The sequence below is a fragment of the Podarcis cretensis genome (assembly GCF_951804945.1).
Source record: "Podarcis cretensis genome assembly, chromosome: 10".
In the NCBI taxonomy this organism is placed as follows: domain Eukaryota; kingdom Metazoa; phylum Chordata; class Lepidosauria; order Squamata; family Lacertidae; genus Podarcis; species Podarcis cretensis.
In genome coordinates, this window is record NC_137179.1 from 920,585 (window position 1) to 938,064 (window position 17,480).

General features: G+C 52.4%; 2 protein-coding genes across 2 annotated transcripts in view; one reads left to right on the plus strand and one right to left on the minus strand.

Annotated features, from left to right (window-relative positions):
• The window catches only part of GCC1 (GRIP and coiled-coil domain containing 1), a 325,404-nt gene that overhangs the window by 158,533 nt on the left and 149,391 nt on the right, over nucleotides 1-17,480 (minus strand). The gene's annotated exons all lie outside the window — the stretch shown is intronic.
• The window catches only part of SND1 (staphylococcal nuclease and tudor domain containing 1), a 242,053-nt gene that overhangs the window by 104,526 nt on the left and 120,047 nt on the right, over nucleotides 1-17,480 (plus strand). Inside the window, exon 12 of the mRNA XM_079992359.1 lies at nucleotides 12,566-12,666. Within this exon, the coding sequence (XP_079848485.1) occupies nucleotides 12,566-12,666 (101 nt within the window). The remainder of the gene's footprint in view (nucleotides 1-12,565; nucleotides 12,667-17,480) is intronic.

Consider the following 17,480-nt stretch of genomic DNA (forward strand, 5'->3'; position numbering starts at 1 on the left):
AGAGGGGCCTTGCCCCCTCTTGCCTGCCTCTTTGGTGAGCTTCTCCTTCGAGAGCCAGTGTGGTGTAGTGTTTAAGAGTGGTAGACTTGTAATCTGGGGAACCAGGTTCGCTTCCCTGCTCCTCCACCTGCAGCTGCTGGGTGACCTTGGGCCAGTCACACTTCTCTGAAGTCTCTCAGCCCCACTCACCTCACAGAGTGTTTGTTGTCGGGGAGGAAGGGAAAGGAGAATGTAAGCCGCTTTGAGACTCCTTCGGGTAGTGATAAAGCGGGATATCAAATGCAAAACTCTTCTTCTTCTTCTTCTCCTTCCTTGCTGGGTGCAGGGAGAAGAGGGGAGCAGCGCTTCCCCGTTAGCTCTGCAGGGCCTTGGGGAGGCATTCCTGGCCAGCCCCCGCCCCCCCAAAGGAAAGCCATCACGGGGAGGCAACTTGGTTATCTGCCTCTGCTGCCGTCAAACAGATCGGAAGCCCCCACCGGGCCCTGGAGGTGCAGGGAGCGCAATGGATGCTCCCCCTGCCCTTCTGTCACAGCAGCGTGGAGTTTTATGGAGCGTCGGTTTTATGGAGCGCTGGGCGGCCTCTAAACAGGCCTCATTTGTTTCCTCTGACGGTCTTGGCCGCCGCCGCTGCTGGTCCATAAAGCACAGGCTCTGGGACCCTCCAGGCCGTGTCGAGGAGGGGAGCCCAGGGGCCGGGCTGGGGGTGGGCAAGCGAGCGGCGGCCTGGTGTGGGGCAGAGAGCCGTCCTTCTGCCGCTTGCCGGGGACGTGACTCGCCGACTAATGAGCACCTGCAACTCCCGGGGTCAGGAGAGGATCTGGGGCCTGCGTGGCACGTTTTTTGCACGTTGGCAGTGCAGGGTGAGGGGGCTGGGATGGGGCTGCCTAGGAACAAGCAGCCTGGGCGATGCCCACCCCCCAGCAGCCCCTCCTGCAGCCTGGCACGGCCCCCTCCCCTGGAGGACTTCAGCGGCTGCGTAATAAAGGGAGCCTGCTTAGCCAGGACCCCAAACTGGTGCCTGTGTGCGGTCTCTGCATGGAATTCCTCCAGGAAAAACATTCAGCACAGGAGGGAAGAAAGGGAGGGGGGTCCTTTCATGCCTGGCTTTGTCTCCCAATCATTGGCCCCGTGGCTGGGTCAAGAATAAGGACGTGCCCGTGGCCAGTAGGCCATGTGACCCTGCCAGGCTCTGCTGGGGTGCAGACAATCGGGAATCCGAGTTGCAAGCCCTTATAGAATTACAGAATTTATGGTAGTATATAATCTGAATGGCTCCCCAAAGGTCATCCATCCCAACCCCCAGCAATGCAGGGATGTCAGGTAATGAATTCCTGGCAATTGGCCACCCAACCCCTGCTCAAAAACCTCCAGTGACTGAGAGTCCACCCAAGGGGGGTCCGTTCCACTGTTAAACGGTTCTCACCATCAGAAGGTCCTTTAATAATAATAATAATAATAATAATAATAATAATAATAATAATAGCAGCCCGCCCATCTTGCTGGGTTTCTCCAGCCACTCTGGGCAGCTTCCAACAAAATATTAAAAACACAATAAAACATCAAACATTAAAATCAGGTCTGTCATCAGATGTCTTCCAAATGTCATATAGTTGTTTATTTCCTTGACATCTGCTGGGAGAGCGTTCCACAGAGCGGGTGCCACTACCGAGGAGGCCCTCTGCCTGGTTCCCTGCAACCTCACTTCTCGCAGGGAGGCCAGAAGGCCCTCGGCACTGGATCTCAGTGTCTGGGCTGAACAATGGGGGTAGGGACACTTCTTCAGGTCTACTGGGCCGAGCCCGTTTAGGGCTTTAAAGGTCGGCACCAACACTTTGAATTGTGCTCAGAAATGTACTGGGAGCCAATGTAGGTCTTTCAAGACTGGTGTTACATGGTCTCGGCGGTCGCTCCCAGTCCCCAGTCTGTCTGCCGCATTCTGGATTAATTGCAGTTTCCGGGTCACCTTCCAAGGTAGCCCCACGTAGAGCGCATTGCAGTAGTCTAACCGGGAGATAACTAGAGCATGCACCACTCAGGTGAGGCAGTCATTAAATGTTTCATCAGAACCTCCTCCCTTGTCTTTTTAATCCATTGCATCCGTTGGAATCCTACCCTCTGGAACTGCAGAAAATGTTCTTGCTCCATCTTGCTTTCTCCTTCTCTGGAGGGCAGGACTCGAACCCATGGCTTGAAGTTATAAGAAAGGAGATTCCAGCTGAACACCCGGAAGAACTTTCTGGCGCTAAGAGCCGTTTCAGGGTGGGGTGGTCTCCCTGGGGAGGTGGTGGCCTCTCCTTCCGTGGAGGTTTCTGAGCAGAGGTCGGACGGCCACCTGCCATGGCTGCTGCAGCTGAGATTCCTGCATGGCGGGGGGTTGGACTAGATGACCCCGGGTGCCCCTTCCCGCTCTACGATCCTCTGGTTCTGTGAAGCAAGCACCTTCTGCCATCTCCCTAGAATAGCTCTCCTGGCTGGGCACAGTTTCCGCTTTGTGTGTGTCTGTGCGCCCACAGTTTTTGTTTTTACTGACAGGCAATTTTCTGTTTGTTACTGACAGTCTGCAAACTTACTGACAGTTGGCAAGGCGATGCGCCGTTGCTCTCGTAACTTAATAATGAGAGCGCCTTCTTCCCCTGATTCCGCTCTCCCCCGTTTGGGAAAATCCGTCCCTCTTCATCTGTGTGGACGCTGTAGATTCCTGCCAGTCCGTTCTGATCGGGGAGGCGCTGCTGGGTCCCTCCCCTTGGGGGGGTAGGGATCGTGTGGCGTAGTGGTTAGCGTACCAGACTAGGACCTGGCAGAGACCCGGGTTTGAATCCTCACTCGGTGATGAAGCTCCCCAGGCAGGGCCTTGGGGGCCAATCCCTTTCTCTCTCAGCCTGGCCTACCTCACAGGGTTGCTGTGGGGATTAAACAAGGAGGGGGGCAAGAACCATGTACCCTGCCTTGAACTCCTTGGGAGGAAAAGGTGAGGTATGAATGCAATACGTTCCAGACACGCAGCAGCTCCCATTTGTTATTTAGGAGCTGCCTTCTAGGACGACAACCCCCAGAAAGCCGCTTATGGTTAAAGGAGATCCAACTGAGGTGCAAATTTTTATTTATTTATATTTCACGGAACATTTTCAGTGGGCAAATAAAGTGAAAGAAAATAATAATGTAATATAGTAATATATCTTATACCCTGGCCACCTGACGGAGTTGCCCCAGCCAATCTGGCAGCTTCCATCCTAATAAAAACACAGCAAAGCAAACTTCCCAACACAGGGCTGCCCTCAGATGTTTTTGGAAAGTTGTTTAGCCGTTTATCTGCTTGTGATCTGGTGGCAGAGCGTTCCACGGGCCCTTGGGAAGGGTGCTTGAAACCGTAATACAATCCGACCTGTAGGTGTGTAAGTGATGCTATTAATCCAAGAAGTATGCGATTCTTAGCAGGTCATTATAATTTCTATGAATGCACTCCATTTTTTATGGCAGTGGGAAATGGCAGCTCCCCGGAATTGTAAGGAAGCACCGGGGTCTCGGAAGAAAGGTTTCTGTCTTTTGCGGTTGTTGTTTGTATTGAAAAAATGATTAAATCAATTCTTTAAAAAGAGAAGGAAAGGGGCTGGGGGCTGCAAGCACTTTGGGGGTCCCGGGGCCTTGCTTGCAGAGGGTCTCCCTCCTTGAAATATTTACTAGGTTTGCAGCGGCCAGAGGGGGGGCAGCCGAGAGCCCCGTGTGTAGCTTGTCCTGCTGGCAGGCAGGCAGGGGCTGCTGCTTCTGGGCGCCTGAGCTCTGTGCCCGCCCTGCTCTTCCCACCCCCCCAGAACGTGCCCTTCCGGGAAACTTTTGCTCAGGAGAAAACCTCTCCCAGCTTCTGGGCTCTGTGCCCAGGGATGTTCTGGGGGGCGGGGCGGGGCGGGGGATATTCTGTGAACACTCAGGATGGATGTGACGCCTGGGGTCTGAGCAGGTACGCAGTCAGGTGCGCTGCCTCTCGATGGGCCCATCTGTCCCTGGGATGTTTCCTCCTGCCGGCTTTGGAGAGCAGCTGCTTTCGTAGCTCTACAAATTTAGCCCTGGGGGCCAGATTTGGGTTGCTGGGGAAGGAGACAGAAAGCCAGGAGTTCCAAGGTGGCATACTCCGAAATGCTGCCAATTCCAGGGCCAGCTAGACGGGCACAGCTTGGAATAACACTTGTGGTTTAATGGTGAATTTTAGACACAATGGATTTGGATTATTATAAAAGATGCAGGAGGAAATGATTAACAGTAAGACCCACAAAGGGGGGGGGGAGAGTCTAGGAGATTCTTTGGAATCTTATATCTATGTTGTATGTTGGACATGTGACTGTAAATTTTTAATCTGAAAAACCAAATAAATTTATTTATTTATTTATTTATTTATTTATTTATTTATTTATTTATTTTTGTAATATCTTTATTGAGCAGTTTTTAAAAGTTACATACAAAAATATAACAAAGATAATAACAACCATAAAGGAAGAAAGCAAACACAGATAAAAAAAGAAAAAAAGAAGAAAAAAAAAACAATACAAACTTACAAACAATAGACCTCCGTCCAACTCGGTTTAGGATTACATTATCTTATACTCTTTCTGCAGTTGTTAATACCATCATTCTGAAACGTGGTAGGTATTAAGTACCGTCTGCTGTTAAGTTATTAATTCCCAAATTAACCTCCATATAACATATAAATTTATTCCAGTCATTTTTTAATTTTGTATTGTTGTGATGCCTAATTCTTTGTGTCAATCTCGCTAATTCTATGTACTGATGCAGTCTCACTTGCCAGTCTCTGATCGTAGGCATATCGGGGGATTTCCAGTTTTGCGCTATTAAAATTCTAGCCGCCGCCGTGGCATACCCAAAAAGGTTTGGTCCACATTCTTTATCTCCTCACCAATCATACCTAAGAGAAACGCCTCGGGTATTTTAGGGAAGTTATACTTCAATATTTTTTTCAATTCCTCATAGATTTGTCCCCAGAATTTTTTCACCACGTCACAGGTCCACCAAATATGAAAAAAATTCCCTACCTTTGCTTTACACCTCCAGCATGTGATGTCTCCGGTTTTGTACATCTTCCCCAGTTTTGCCGGGGTCAAATAAATTTATTTTTTAAAATAGGCACAGCTTGGGGTGTCTCAGTGTATGGGTGAGATTATGGGGTCAAAGAGCTAAAATTTCTAGATTCCCTCAATGACTGTGCCGTGTAGCAGTTGGCCATGGGACCAACCAGAGACAGCGACCCTGAATTAATTTGGATGGGTGGCCTGGTGCAAGATGTCAGTGTTGTCAAGCCTGTTGGGAGCCATGACCATCGTGCCATTAAATTAAATAAATGTTTCAATGGCCAATTGCCCAGGAAACCCGACATCGTCACACTTGGTTTTGGAGGAGGCAACTTCCCCAAATGAGAAGGCTGGTGAAGAAGAAGCCGAAAGGCAAGGTCGAGAGGGGGAAATCGGTCCCAAATGCTTGGGAGTTCTTTTAAAAGACAGTATTAGAGACTCCACTGGAGTGTAGAGCACAGATCTGGAAAGTAACCATGGAGGCCCAGGGGATGCCCGTCTGTTAATGCGCACAGTCAAGGAAGGAATTAGAGGCAAGAAGGCTTCCTTCGGGGAAAAAGGAGGTTTTTGCCAAAGAAAGAGAACAAAGGGAACACAAACACAGGTGGGGAGAGAAGGCAAGAAGACTGTAAAGGATGCTTAAAAGAAACATCTTGAGAAACACAGCGCTGAGAGCGTGAGAACCACCAGTGAGACATTCTTGAAATACATTTGTCTCAGGAAACGGTCTAGGGAGGCGGTTGGGTCCTTGGATAACACGAGAGTCAAGGAAGTTGTAAAGGAGGATAAGGAGATTGTGGAGAAGCAGAACGAGTTCTTTGCACCTCTTCTCACAGCGGAGGGTGCAGGGAGGAGCCTGAAAATGGGGGTGTGAGAGAGTCAGAGACCCCAATTCAGCGATTGTTTGCTGTTTCTGAAATGTTGGGGCTGCGGGGAGAGCTGCCTGCCTGCCGCCTCTTCTTCTTCTTCTTCTTCAGGAGCTCCTTGGAGGAAGCTGCCTACGTTCTGCACCGAGAAAGATGGATAATGAGTCTCGCAATGGAAATTAAGGCTAAATTATGCAAATTTCATGCTGTTTTCCCTCTATTTCCTGAACGTCGCTCAGCTCCTTCAAACGAGTGGAAGTTAAGAGAATTTGCCAATGTGTTATTGGGACGGGAGCGAACGCTTGTGCTTGGCGAGGAAGACCATCCAAAATGGAAATGCCATTTCACAGGCAGAGCTGAGGGAAGCCTTGCCCTCTCAGGGAAGGAAAGAGGACATTCTCTGTGTAAAAAAAGATATCCATCCCCCCCCAGCGCAATACATGCAATTATTCACATCCTTTTTCTCAATCACAGTTATTTGGGCACAGGCCGGAGGGCAGATTGGTAGCCAAAGAGACAGGGCTACCATATTTTTCGCCCCATAGGACGCACCGGCCCATAGGACGCACCAAGTTTTTTGGGGGGGAAATAAAGAAAAAAAATTTTATTCCCCCCCCCCCCCGGCGCTTGTGGGGCCGGCAGCAGGGAGAAGCGCTCTTCTCCCCGCCGCCCGCCTGCAGACCAGGTCCGGGGACAGCGGGAGGACGCACTGCACCTCCCCGCTGTCCCCGGAGCTTGCGGGGCTGGCGGCCGGGAGAAGCACGCGTCTCCCCACCGTCAGCCCCCAAACCACATCGGGAGACAGCGGGATGGCGGCGTTCCGCCTCCCCGCTGTCCCCCAACCTTGTGGGACTGGTGCTGCGGCTCTCCTGAAGCCTAGAGAGCGAGAGGGGTCAGTGTGCACCGACCCCTCTCGCTCTCTAGGCTTCAGCGAAAGCCTGCATTTGCCCCATAGGACGCACACGCATTTCCCCTTCATTTTTGGAGGGGGAAAAGTGCGTCCTATAGGGCGAAAAATACAGTAGTTGAAAAGGGAGTGGAGACTGTGTGCTGGTTTTGCATGGTGGTTAGGGGAGTGAGCATTGAGCCGAGAAGCCAGCCCTGCACCCCCTCCCCAGATTTCAAATCTCTTTGGGTGGGGTCCTGTGGCTTGCCTTGCTTTTAGCCTCGGTTCCTTCCTCGGGGGTCAAGCGTCTTATCAATGTTTCTGCACCCCAGTTTCTGGAAACCGCAAGAAGGGAGAGTGTTCCTCTTGTGTTCGAATCCTGCTTGTTTCCCTTTGGGGAATCTGGCTGGCCAGTGTGAGAACAGGATGCTGGACTGGAGGGGCCACGGGTTTGGTGACCTGGCCCCACTTAGCTGGTGCTTCTTCTGGAAGGTGAGCCTCAGCGGGGGAGTTCAGTGGAGATGCCCCCCAGACTTCCTTCTCTTTCCCACTCTCGGGGAGGTGAAGAAAGGGGGGGGTGCTGCCCTGAGCATCCCTGTCCTTGCTGAGGAGCTGCCTGGCCCCATGGCCATTTTGATTCCCAAACCCGCCTTGTGGAATCAGGGCTGTCTCTTTCCCCTGCCTGCTTGCCATGGCAATAGTTCCCCTGCCAGGAATTGCTTTAACCCCTTACCCTTAATTGGCTTTCTCCTGGCAGAAGCTCCTTTCTGCACAGCTAGCAGAATATGATGAGGTTGCTGTGCATGAGAGAGAGAGAGAGAGAGAGAGAGAGAGAGAGAGAGAGAGAGATGCGCTTGAGTCGGCATCACCTTTTTGCATTGTTATGCTCATTGCAAAGCAGGGCTTGTAAGAGACCAGACACTTTGAAAGGGCTTTAAAGGCGCTCTTGTGGCCTTGATGGGCTTGAAGACTGCCAATCTCTGCCTCCCCTCGGGTGGCAGGGGGCCTGTGGAGCTGGAGGGATGAACCCGGAAGCCGCTGAGAGAGAGGGGGGCGGGGAGGCACTGTGTGTGTGCATGCATGTATGCATGTGATGATGCATCAGTAGCCAGTGTTCCTCTTGGCAGTGCATGAGTAGCTCTTGAAACCCTCCACCTCCCAGCATTTGCTCGAAGAGTCCTTGTTTGCTTGCAAACACCTGTGACCCACCTGCCTGGAGTGGCGGCTTCCAAGCCCCTCCAGCCCCGAGGCCGCGGCGGCTTGTGGGCGCTTTCTGCGCAGGAACCGCCAAGTTCTTTCCTTCCCGTGGGACAACCTTGTGAGGTGGCTTCTCTGCCCCCCAACACGGAAAGTGCGCTTAAACACGACGCTTCCAAGCGATTTCATTAGACGTTAGTTGAATTCTACCGGAAGAACAGGTGATCTGTGGGGCGCAGGCTTCGGGCACCAGGCCCCTTGGCAGACCAGCTCCGTGTTACAAAGGTGCCTGCAGACATGGCGTGCGATGGGGGCTCACATGGGCGACCCCTCTTTGAGATCTCACCCTGCACATGACAGCAGCCTTGAAACTGCTGTGGCCAGTCTCCCCGTTGGGGGTCTTTTCTGGAGAAAGTGTCTTGAACAAAGACCCCCTGGCTCCTCTCTCGCTTTCTTACTACAGTTCAGCTAAGACTGCCAGTTTGTTCTCTGGCAGCTGTGGGATACAGCCCCCCTCCCCCCCCAAGCCATGCAAACAGGGAAAAGAGTTTAGAAGAAGATGTAAAAAAAGGTAAAGGACCTGGGCAGTAAAGTCCAGTCTAAGGCGACCACGGGGTTTCGGCGTTCATCTCGCTTTCAGGCCGAGGGAGCCGGGGTTTGTCCGCAGACAGTGTGGCCAGCAGGACTGAACCGCTTCTGGTGCAACAGTACACCGTGATGGAAGCCAGAGTGCACAGAAATGCTGTTTTCCTTCCCACCGCAGTGGTACCTATTTATCTACTTGCGCTGGCATGCTTTCGAACTGCTAGGTTGGCAGGAGCTCAGACAGAGCAACGGGAGCTTACCCTGTCGCACAGATTTGAACCACCGACCTTCTGATCGGCAAGCCCAAGAGGCTCAGTGGTTTAGACCACAGCGCCACCCGCGTCCCTTCAGAAGAAGAATCACCATGCTCTACCCTCAATCTCCCTGGGCAAGTGTAAATCCTGCCCCTTGCAGTTCTTCTGAAAATCTATGGAAAGGGTGGTGGTGGTGAAGGCTTTGGGAAGAACCTTCCGACAGCTAGAGTTGTTTGGCAGCGGAATGGGCTTCCTCGGGAGGTGGTGGGTTCTCATTCCTTTGTGGCTTCAGCTGAGATTCCTGCATTGCGGGCGGGGGGGGGGTTTAGGCTAGATGAACCTTGGAGTCCCTTCCAGCTCTCTGATTCTGTGAGCCAGGCTTCCTCAACCTCAGCCCTCCAGATGTTTTGAGACTGCAAGTCCCATCATCCCTGACCACTGGTCCTGCTAGCTAGAGATCATGGTAGGCCAAAAACATCTGGAGGGCCGAGGTTGAGGAAGCCTGCTATAAGCAATGGGAAGGAGGGAATTCTGATAGGGTGGGAGAATGGGGTGCTTTCAGGAGGCATCAAGGGGGGCTCTCGGCAGCCTGGGTCCCACCCCTCTGAGCGGTTCGCTGGCTGCGGAGGTCCTATGTTGGGGAGGAGGGGGGCTCCTGCCCTCCTTGCACCTCATTTGCAAGGCTTGACCCCTCTGCCTATTCAACCAGCACTTAACTCTCAGGCCGTTCGTCCTTCTGAAGCTCCATCAGTTTATTCTGGGCGTTTTAGTGGCCTTTCCATGAATGGGTCAGTGATTGAGTTCGTCTCTGACGCTTTCAGGGCTGGTATCTGTTGCCGCGCCGTTAACTTGTGCATGTAGCTGCTTCAAATGCTTCTGCCAAGAGGCGAGATGTGCATGAAATGCACCAAGAGCTGTTCCTGATCTGCACAGAGAAGCCGAGCGGCTGCACTTGGCTGCATCGCACCATTTCCCAAAGAGTTAGCGCATGTGTGTGTCGAGCTCTTTGTTTGACTAATCCTCCAGATGTGTCTTTCTGGAAAAGGGGGGGGGGAACCACACAGCTCTTGCAGGTTCTGATAGTCTCGAAAGGCGCAGGCAGGGTGTTCCTGGGTGGGAGCTCCTGCCCGCACCTTCCCTGCTCGCATTGACCATGCATGGTTGTGCTGGTGGGGAAAGGGGGTCCTCATTTGATACTGACCCACCATCTGTTCCAGTAAGTTCAGGTAACCCGGCAAAACCACCTTTTAGTGAATATTTCACACTCCTGCAAATGCTTCTGAACACACCCTTGGCTTTATCCCTGCCTGCCTGAACGTCCCCGTATTCCTCAGAGGACGGAAGGGTGGAGGAATCCTGTTTCAGCCATTTAGCCTCAGATGTTTCTGTGCCACTCAGGGCAGCTGGTGTGCTAACTCTAAGCAGAATCCAGCCGCACGGGTGGGCTGCTTGGTGCAATTGCACCCGTTTCCCCAAATGGCACCACTGAGCTCTGCCCTGCCTCCGTGGCCATTGAGGCACCTGATCAAGCCTTGGGCCCAATCCAGCAAGATTTTCTTGCCTTCAGATGCTCTTGCGACCCATCAAGCGGAAGCAGGAAGCCTCAGGCGTTTCTGCCTCTGGGCCTGCCGCTCCTCCTCCTCCTGGGTACTGGTGCTTCTTGCCCATTCCTGGGCCAGCGCCCGCCTTCTCCTGCCTGCCTGCCTGCCTGCCTGAGCCTCCGAGCGCCTTGTCTGTGCACAACCTGGCAGGCTCTCGCTGCTGCAGCATGTGCTGCCTTGATGGGCCTCCTGCTGGCGCATCAGATGCTACCTTCGCAGCATAGCCCTCCTTGCTGGCGGCAGGCAGGGAAGTGTCCGCCAGGGGCAAGGCTTGTCCCCGGGCTGCCCTCTGCTCTTGCTCTGCCTGCCTGGGGGCTCAAGGGGCCTCTGCCTTCCCACCCCCCCCCCCACCTTAAGGCAGGCAGAGGAGTGAGCAGCCTTGCAGGGAGGCAGCGGGGGGAGGAGATGGGATGGATGCTTCCTCTCTCCTCCGTCCTTGCAGGGCCAAGGGAGTCCCTGCTTGCTTTTCCATGCGATGGATTGCAGACTAAAAAAGGTGGGAAGGTTTTTCCTGTGTGTATGAAACAATTCTTTATTTGATTTTCCAAAATATAAACATACAACAAAACCATTTCGAGATCTAATTACCGAGATTACTCTGAATCTCCTGACTTTCCCCCATCCTATTGATTCTATTTCAACAGCATATCAATACTTCTCCATTTTTTCATTTTCCCAGATTATCTATACTTTCTGCTACATTACAAGTGTGTTTAAAATCCTGCTATTGCTTTAACCTGTTTACAATTATTTTGTATATACATTATAAACATTTCCCGTTCTTTTAAAATTTTTCTTCTCTTCTTGATTCCTGAACTGCCCAGTTAGTTTTGCCGCTTCGGTGTAGTCCATCAACTGGATGTGCCATTCTGGTGGGGAGGTTTTCAGATCCCTCCTGCGGCCTCACCCCAAACAAACCTCACACATTTTTTTTTTTTTAAGATTCTATTTATCAATTTTCAGAAAAAAGTTGAATTAAACATTTTCCAGTGTGCATTCTGCTAAGATAATTGACTTCCCTTCCACCTGTCCATGGTTTTCTCCTGTAGCTATTTTTTGCCGCTACATATTATACTTCATCTGGACGCAGGTGGCGCTGTGGGTTAAAGCCTCAGCGCCTAGGACTTGCCGATCGAAAGGTCGGCGGTTCGAATCCCTGCGGCGGGGTGCGCTCCCGCTGCTCGGTCCCAGCGCCTGCCAACCTAGCAGTTCGAAAGCACCCCCGGGTGCAAGTAGATAAATAGGGACCGCTTACTAGCGGGAAGGTAAACGGCGTTTCCGTGTGCGGCTCTGGCTCACCAGAGCAGCAATGTCACGCTGGCCACGTGACCCGGAAGTGTCTCCGGACAGCGCTGGCCCCTGGCCTCTTAAGTGAGATGGCGCACAACCCCAGAGTCTGTCAAGACTGGCCCGTACGGGCAGGGGTACCTTTACCTTTTTTTTAATTATACTTCATCTATACCGTCTTTTATCAACTTTATTTGCGAAATAACTAAGCTCATATTTTTGGGACCTGTTCTCACGGTTTGCTTCCTGCCACGCTCCCTGGCCCTTTCTTTCTTTCTTTTTTTTAATAAATATTTATTAGAGTTTCCAAATTAATACAAAAAACAAAAAGTAACAAAAAGTAACAAAAATACAAAGATACAAAATTATAAACAGTTAAAACAAATATAATTTCCATTACTTATTTCCATTAACTTGTTTCCCAGACCTCCCCTCACCTCCCCCTTTTGTATTCCAGTTCAAATTCTTAACTCAGCAAATCCTTATTATAACTTATTATAACTTATTGCTCAACCTTTACATTACAGCTGCCTGGCCCTTTCTTTCTTGCTTCTTTGGCTTGGCAAGTGGAGTCAGCCCTGCGGTGCCCACCTGCTGCCCAGCTCCCTGGCCCTGCCCATCCCAGTCCACGGTTGCCCCAGAAGCAGCGGAACTGCCCAACTGGCACTGAGCTGGGATGGCTTCCTCCGGGCAGACGGGCGCCTTTCTGCCTAACCATGGCAACGGGCGCCTCCTTCTCTCTGCCACGAGGTCTCCCCTCCTTGAGCCTCTGCCCTGCTGCTCCTTCACCTCTGCCCGTCTCTCCTTCCAGGTCAACGTCACGGTGGACTACATCCGGCCAGCCAGCAGCGCCACGGACACAGCCCCCGCCTTCTCGGAGCGCACCTGCGCCACCGTCACCATTGGCGGCATGTGAGTATGGGGTATGGGCAGGGCTGGATTTAGGTTTGATGTGGAGGAAGGGAAAGGAGAATGTTAGCCGCTTTGAGACTCCTTCAGGTAGTGATAAAGCGGGATATCAAATCCAAACACTTCTTCTTTAAGCTACTGAAGGTAAGGGGGCCTTTTCTATGTCCAGCTGTCCTTTGTCAACAACAAATTGTTGCTGTTTTTTGTGTTGAATATGTGCTATATGGTCATTTAACAATAATAGGTATCTCAAGCCATTTGCACGTCACAAAATACGTATTTTATCAAAGTAATTGTTGAACTGAAATGCAATTAAGAAGAAGTATATTCATAGTGAAATACAATTAAGAAGGAGTATATTTTTGGGGGGCCCCCATGAGATCCAGCTCCGAGGGCCTTCTGGCAGTTCCCTCATTGCGAGAAGTGAGGTTACAGGGGACCAGGCAGAGGGCCTTCTTGGTAGTGGTGCCCGCCCTGTGGAACGCCCTCCCACCAGATGTGAAGGAAATAAGTAGCTATCTTATCTTTAAAAGACATCTGAAGGCAGCCCTGTTTAGGGAAGTTTTTAATATTTAATGCTGTATTGTTTTTAACACTCGATTGGGAGCCGCCTACAGTGGCTGGGGAAACTCAGCCAGATGGGCGGGGTATAAATAAATTATTATTATTATTATTATTATTATTATTATTATTATTAGAGTGGGGCCCTAAGTTATAGCTTGGTTTAGCTTATAAGTAAATTTGGCACTGGGTCCAGGGCGGGGAGGGCCTGTGAAGGAGGCCAGAAGGGCCCTGGGTGGCCCACTTCTCAGGGGGCCACTCAGGGGCCCCAGGGGGGAGAAGGCCACTTGTGGCGCCCAGCAGCTGGCGGTGGATTCCAAGGCGTCCTAGAATTAGAAGGGACCCCCGAGGGTCATCCAGCCCAACCCCCTGCGATGCAGGAATCGCTGCTCACGAATCCCTGACCGATGGCCATCCGGCTTCTGCTTCAAAACCCCCGAGGAAGGAGAGTCCACTGTCTCTTCCACTGCCAAACGGCTCTTACCGTCAGAATGCTTCGTCGGAATCTCCCTTCTTGCAACTTAACCTTCTGGGACAGCTCAGTTGGTCAAGCAGGAGATTCTTCCTCTCGGGGTTGTGGGTTTGATCTCACCTTGGGCAAAAGTGTCCTGCGCCTCAGGGGGCTGGACTAGATGCTCCTCAGGGTCCCTTCCAGCTCTGCAGTTCCGGGATTCTGTAACTCCCGTTGACTCATCCACTGAGGGCTTTCTCTCTCTCTCTCTATATATATATATATAATATTTATTGGTGTTTCAGAAAGTTACAAGAATAAAAAAGAAAGAAAAAGAAAAACAGAAAATACAAAATACAAAATACAGAAAAATAATAATAAAAACAATTAAAAACAAATCCATCTTTCCATATCTTAACTATCATTTGCTTGTTTCCTTGACCTCCTCGCACCTCCCTTCTTTGTATTCTAGTTCATTAGTTGTTTCAGCAAATCCTTTCCTTCTTTGTTTTTATATTACTAATTTTTCTTAATATATTGTAACTTTACATTCTCACCTTTTAACAATCCATTTTTACTTAATCCTTTATAACATTACTGCTAAAACCACATAGCTTCATTCCAGCATCCTTCTAACATTCCTTCATTTTACAATGTTTCTGGCAGGTGAGGCCTTTTCCCACCCAGCCAGGTCCCCCTGCTTCTCCTTCCCTGCCCTCACGGCTTCTTCCCTGGGCAAGTGGAGCCCATCTCCACTCTTTCTCACAGCTGGCGCTGTAGCTCAGGACTCTTGGGCAAGAAGCAGAAGACCTTGGGGGTCCCTGGGCAGAGAGGGGCTCATCTGTGCCCAAGACCAGAGCTCAGGGGCCGAGCCCCGCCTTTGAGGGCGCCTGCTTCAGTCCCCAGCGGCTTCTCCGGGTTGGAGTGCGAGAGAGACTCTGCCTAAAACCTACAGAGCTGCTGCTGCTACTGCTGCCAGCCCGTGTAGGCAGCACTGAGCCAAGTGGAGCAATGTGTAAGGCAGCTTCCCTGTGGCCAAGCCCTGCTGAGCTTCGGAGATGGGGGCTGGGCCTGCCTTCCTGCCCTGTGGGGTTTGGACCTCTCCCTCCCTGCCCCAGAGCTTTCCGTGCCAGGACGCCCCGTGACCTGCCTGCCTCTTGCTGCCTGCGGGGCATTCGCCCGGCGTCTGATCTGTCAAAAGCACACTTAAGGCAGAGGAGTCTGCACAGCCGGGGAGAGAGGCTGCCTTTGGAAACCTCCCAACTCGATTTTCCGGAGGAAATTGGGGTCTGCGTTCCGTGTTTGTGGGAGAGCAGAGAGCCCTCTGCGGCTGCTTCTCGCTCAGCTTTGCTTTGAGGGGCAACGCTGCTCTTTCACAGCTTAACACGATTCCCTCTCCAGCTTTCATCCGCACTCACCCAGCCCCATTCTTTCATGTGGGTCTTGCCTGAGAGAGTCACCTGTGCCAGCCCCTTCGCCCCCCCAAATGCCGGGCCTCTCGAGCCCCAAAGGCGGCTGGGTGGGTGAGGGTGGGCTCGCCTTGGGATAGCCGCGAGGAGGGAATTGCGGATCCCAACCTTTGCCCCAAGCTCCCATCCTTGATCTTCGGCTAGCCTGCCCTGGACCCCGATGGAGGCTTTGGCTTTGCAAAGGCCAGGGGGAAACAGCTGGGCAGCGTTTGCAAATGCCCCTGGAAATGGGCGTGAAATTGTGTTCCTGGGCAGCTTCCAACATATATAAAAACACAATGAAACATCAAACGTTAAAAAGCTTCCTGGCACAGGGCTGCCTTCAGATGATATATACAGTGGTACCTTGGCTCTTGAATTTAATCAGTTCTGGGAGTCTGTTTGACTCCCAAAACTGTTTGAAGACCAAGACGAGGCTTCCGATTGGCTGCAGGAGCTTCCAGCACTCAATCGGAAGCCGTGGAAGCCAGGTCGGATGTTCGGCTTCCGGAAAACCTTTGTAAACCGGAACCCTTACTTCCGGGTTTGTGGCGTTCGGGGGCCTATTTGTCCGACAACTAAACCTTTCGGGAACCAAGGCACCGCTGTAATTGCTCATCTCCTTAACATCTGATGGGAGGGTGTTCCACAGGGCGGGTGCCAACACCAAGAAGGCCCTCTGCCTGCTTCCCTGCGGCCTCGCTTCTCGCAGGGAGGGAACCGTCAGAAGGCCCTCGGAGCTGGACCTCCGTGTCTGGGCAGAACGATGGGGGTGGAGACACTCCTTTAGGGATGCAGGGCTGAGGCTGTCAGTACCAACACTTTGGATTGGGTTAAAACAGGAAGAAAGAGGCTGCTGACTAAAGATGATGAAGGACAGTGAGAGCTATTTCGCAGTGGAGCGGACTCCCTCCGAGTCCGTCCTGGGAGCTTTTTCAGCAGAGCTCGGGGGCTTTTGTAGACATTCATGCATTGCAGGGGATGGGACTAGATTTCCCCTTTGGGGTCCTTTCCAATTCTACGGTTCTCGGATCCCCTGACTGCATGCTCTTCCCTTCATGGGATGGCAAGGAAGGCTTGGAGACCCCCAGAGACCCCCAAGCAGGCCGTTCTGGGTGGCATCCGTGGCTGCCGCCTCTCTGCTTCCCTCCACTAGGACCCGCCTCCCCCTCCCCAGCCCCCTGATGGCTTGTGGGGCCGCAGAGGCCTTGGATACGCCATGCGTGGTGATTCTGCCATTAATCTTGGCACCGTGGGGCCAGGCGCTTGCTGCCCTCTGACCACGACAAATGATGGAGCCAACCATTGCATGTACATTTGACATGCTGGTTGTGGCAAGAGTCCCTCGGGGGTGTGTGTGTGTGTGTTGCATTTGTGTCTCCTTCCCCCCGCTCTGCTCTCCCTCCGACTGCCACCCCCAACCTCAGCCGCGAAAGGTCAGATCGGCCGATTGGTAGGTGGTGCAAGGGGGGCTTCCGAGGGAGGGTGGGCACAGCTGTTTGCAGAGAGCAGGGGGGGCTGAGAGTCCTGGCAGTGTCCTGCTCCTGTGTGCCCCTCAAGGTTGATGTCAGGTCACAAAGTCAGGGCATCGCAGATCTGCAAGGGACCCCCAAGAGCCCCCTGCCTCTCCTCAAGATGGGAGTGGCAGGACGCTTCTGCGGTGCTGAGCGTGGAAGGCCTTTCTGGGTCCCTCGCCACCCTGATGCCCGCAGTTCCCGGGGCGTGGGAGCCATGCAATGTGGTCGCAGCTCCTCCCATGCCGGTCTGGCAGTGGCAAATTGGGGCAGAGTGATCGTCATGGGAATGGAGGTGGGCAGAGACCAGGGTCCCCTTGCCCTCCGCGTCTTGAAGGGGCATCTCTGCCTCTGCTCTCTCTTGGTGCCAGAGGGAGCTGGCCGCTTCCTGGGCAGAGGGGTGCAGAGGGAAGGTGCCAGTCTCTGCCAAGGGATTTGGAGCCCCAGATGCTCTTTGGGCAGATTCCCCCCCTCCAAGCGCTGTCCTTTTTTTGCTGAGATGCGGGGAGGAGTCAGGCACATCTGTGGGAGGAAGGAAGATGGGAACATCCAAAGTCTGCTGCGTTTGAGCATAGGATCCCTCTTTCCTCCTGGCGCTTCCGGAAACTGAGGAATTGGTTGAGATCAAGCAGGAGCCTTTGCTGCACTTTTTCCGGCAGCTGATGAAAACATTTAGACTAGCCTACCCAGTTGCTTGGGGGACGCGGGGGACGCTGTGAGTTAAACCACAGAGCCGAGGACTTGCCGATCAGAAGGTCAGCGGTTCGAATCCCCACCACGGAGTGAGCTCCCATTGCTCGGTCCCTGCTCCTGCCAACCTAGCAGTTCAAAAGCACGTCAAAG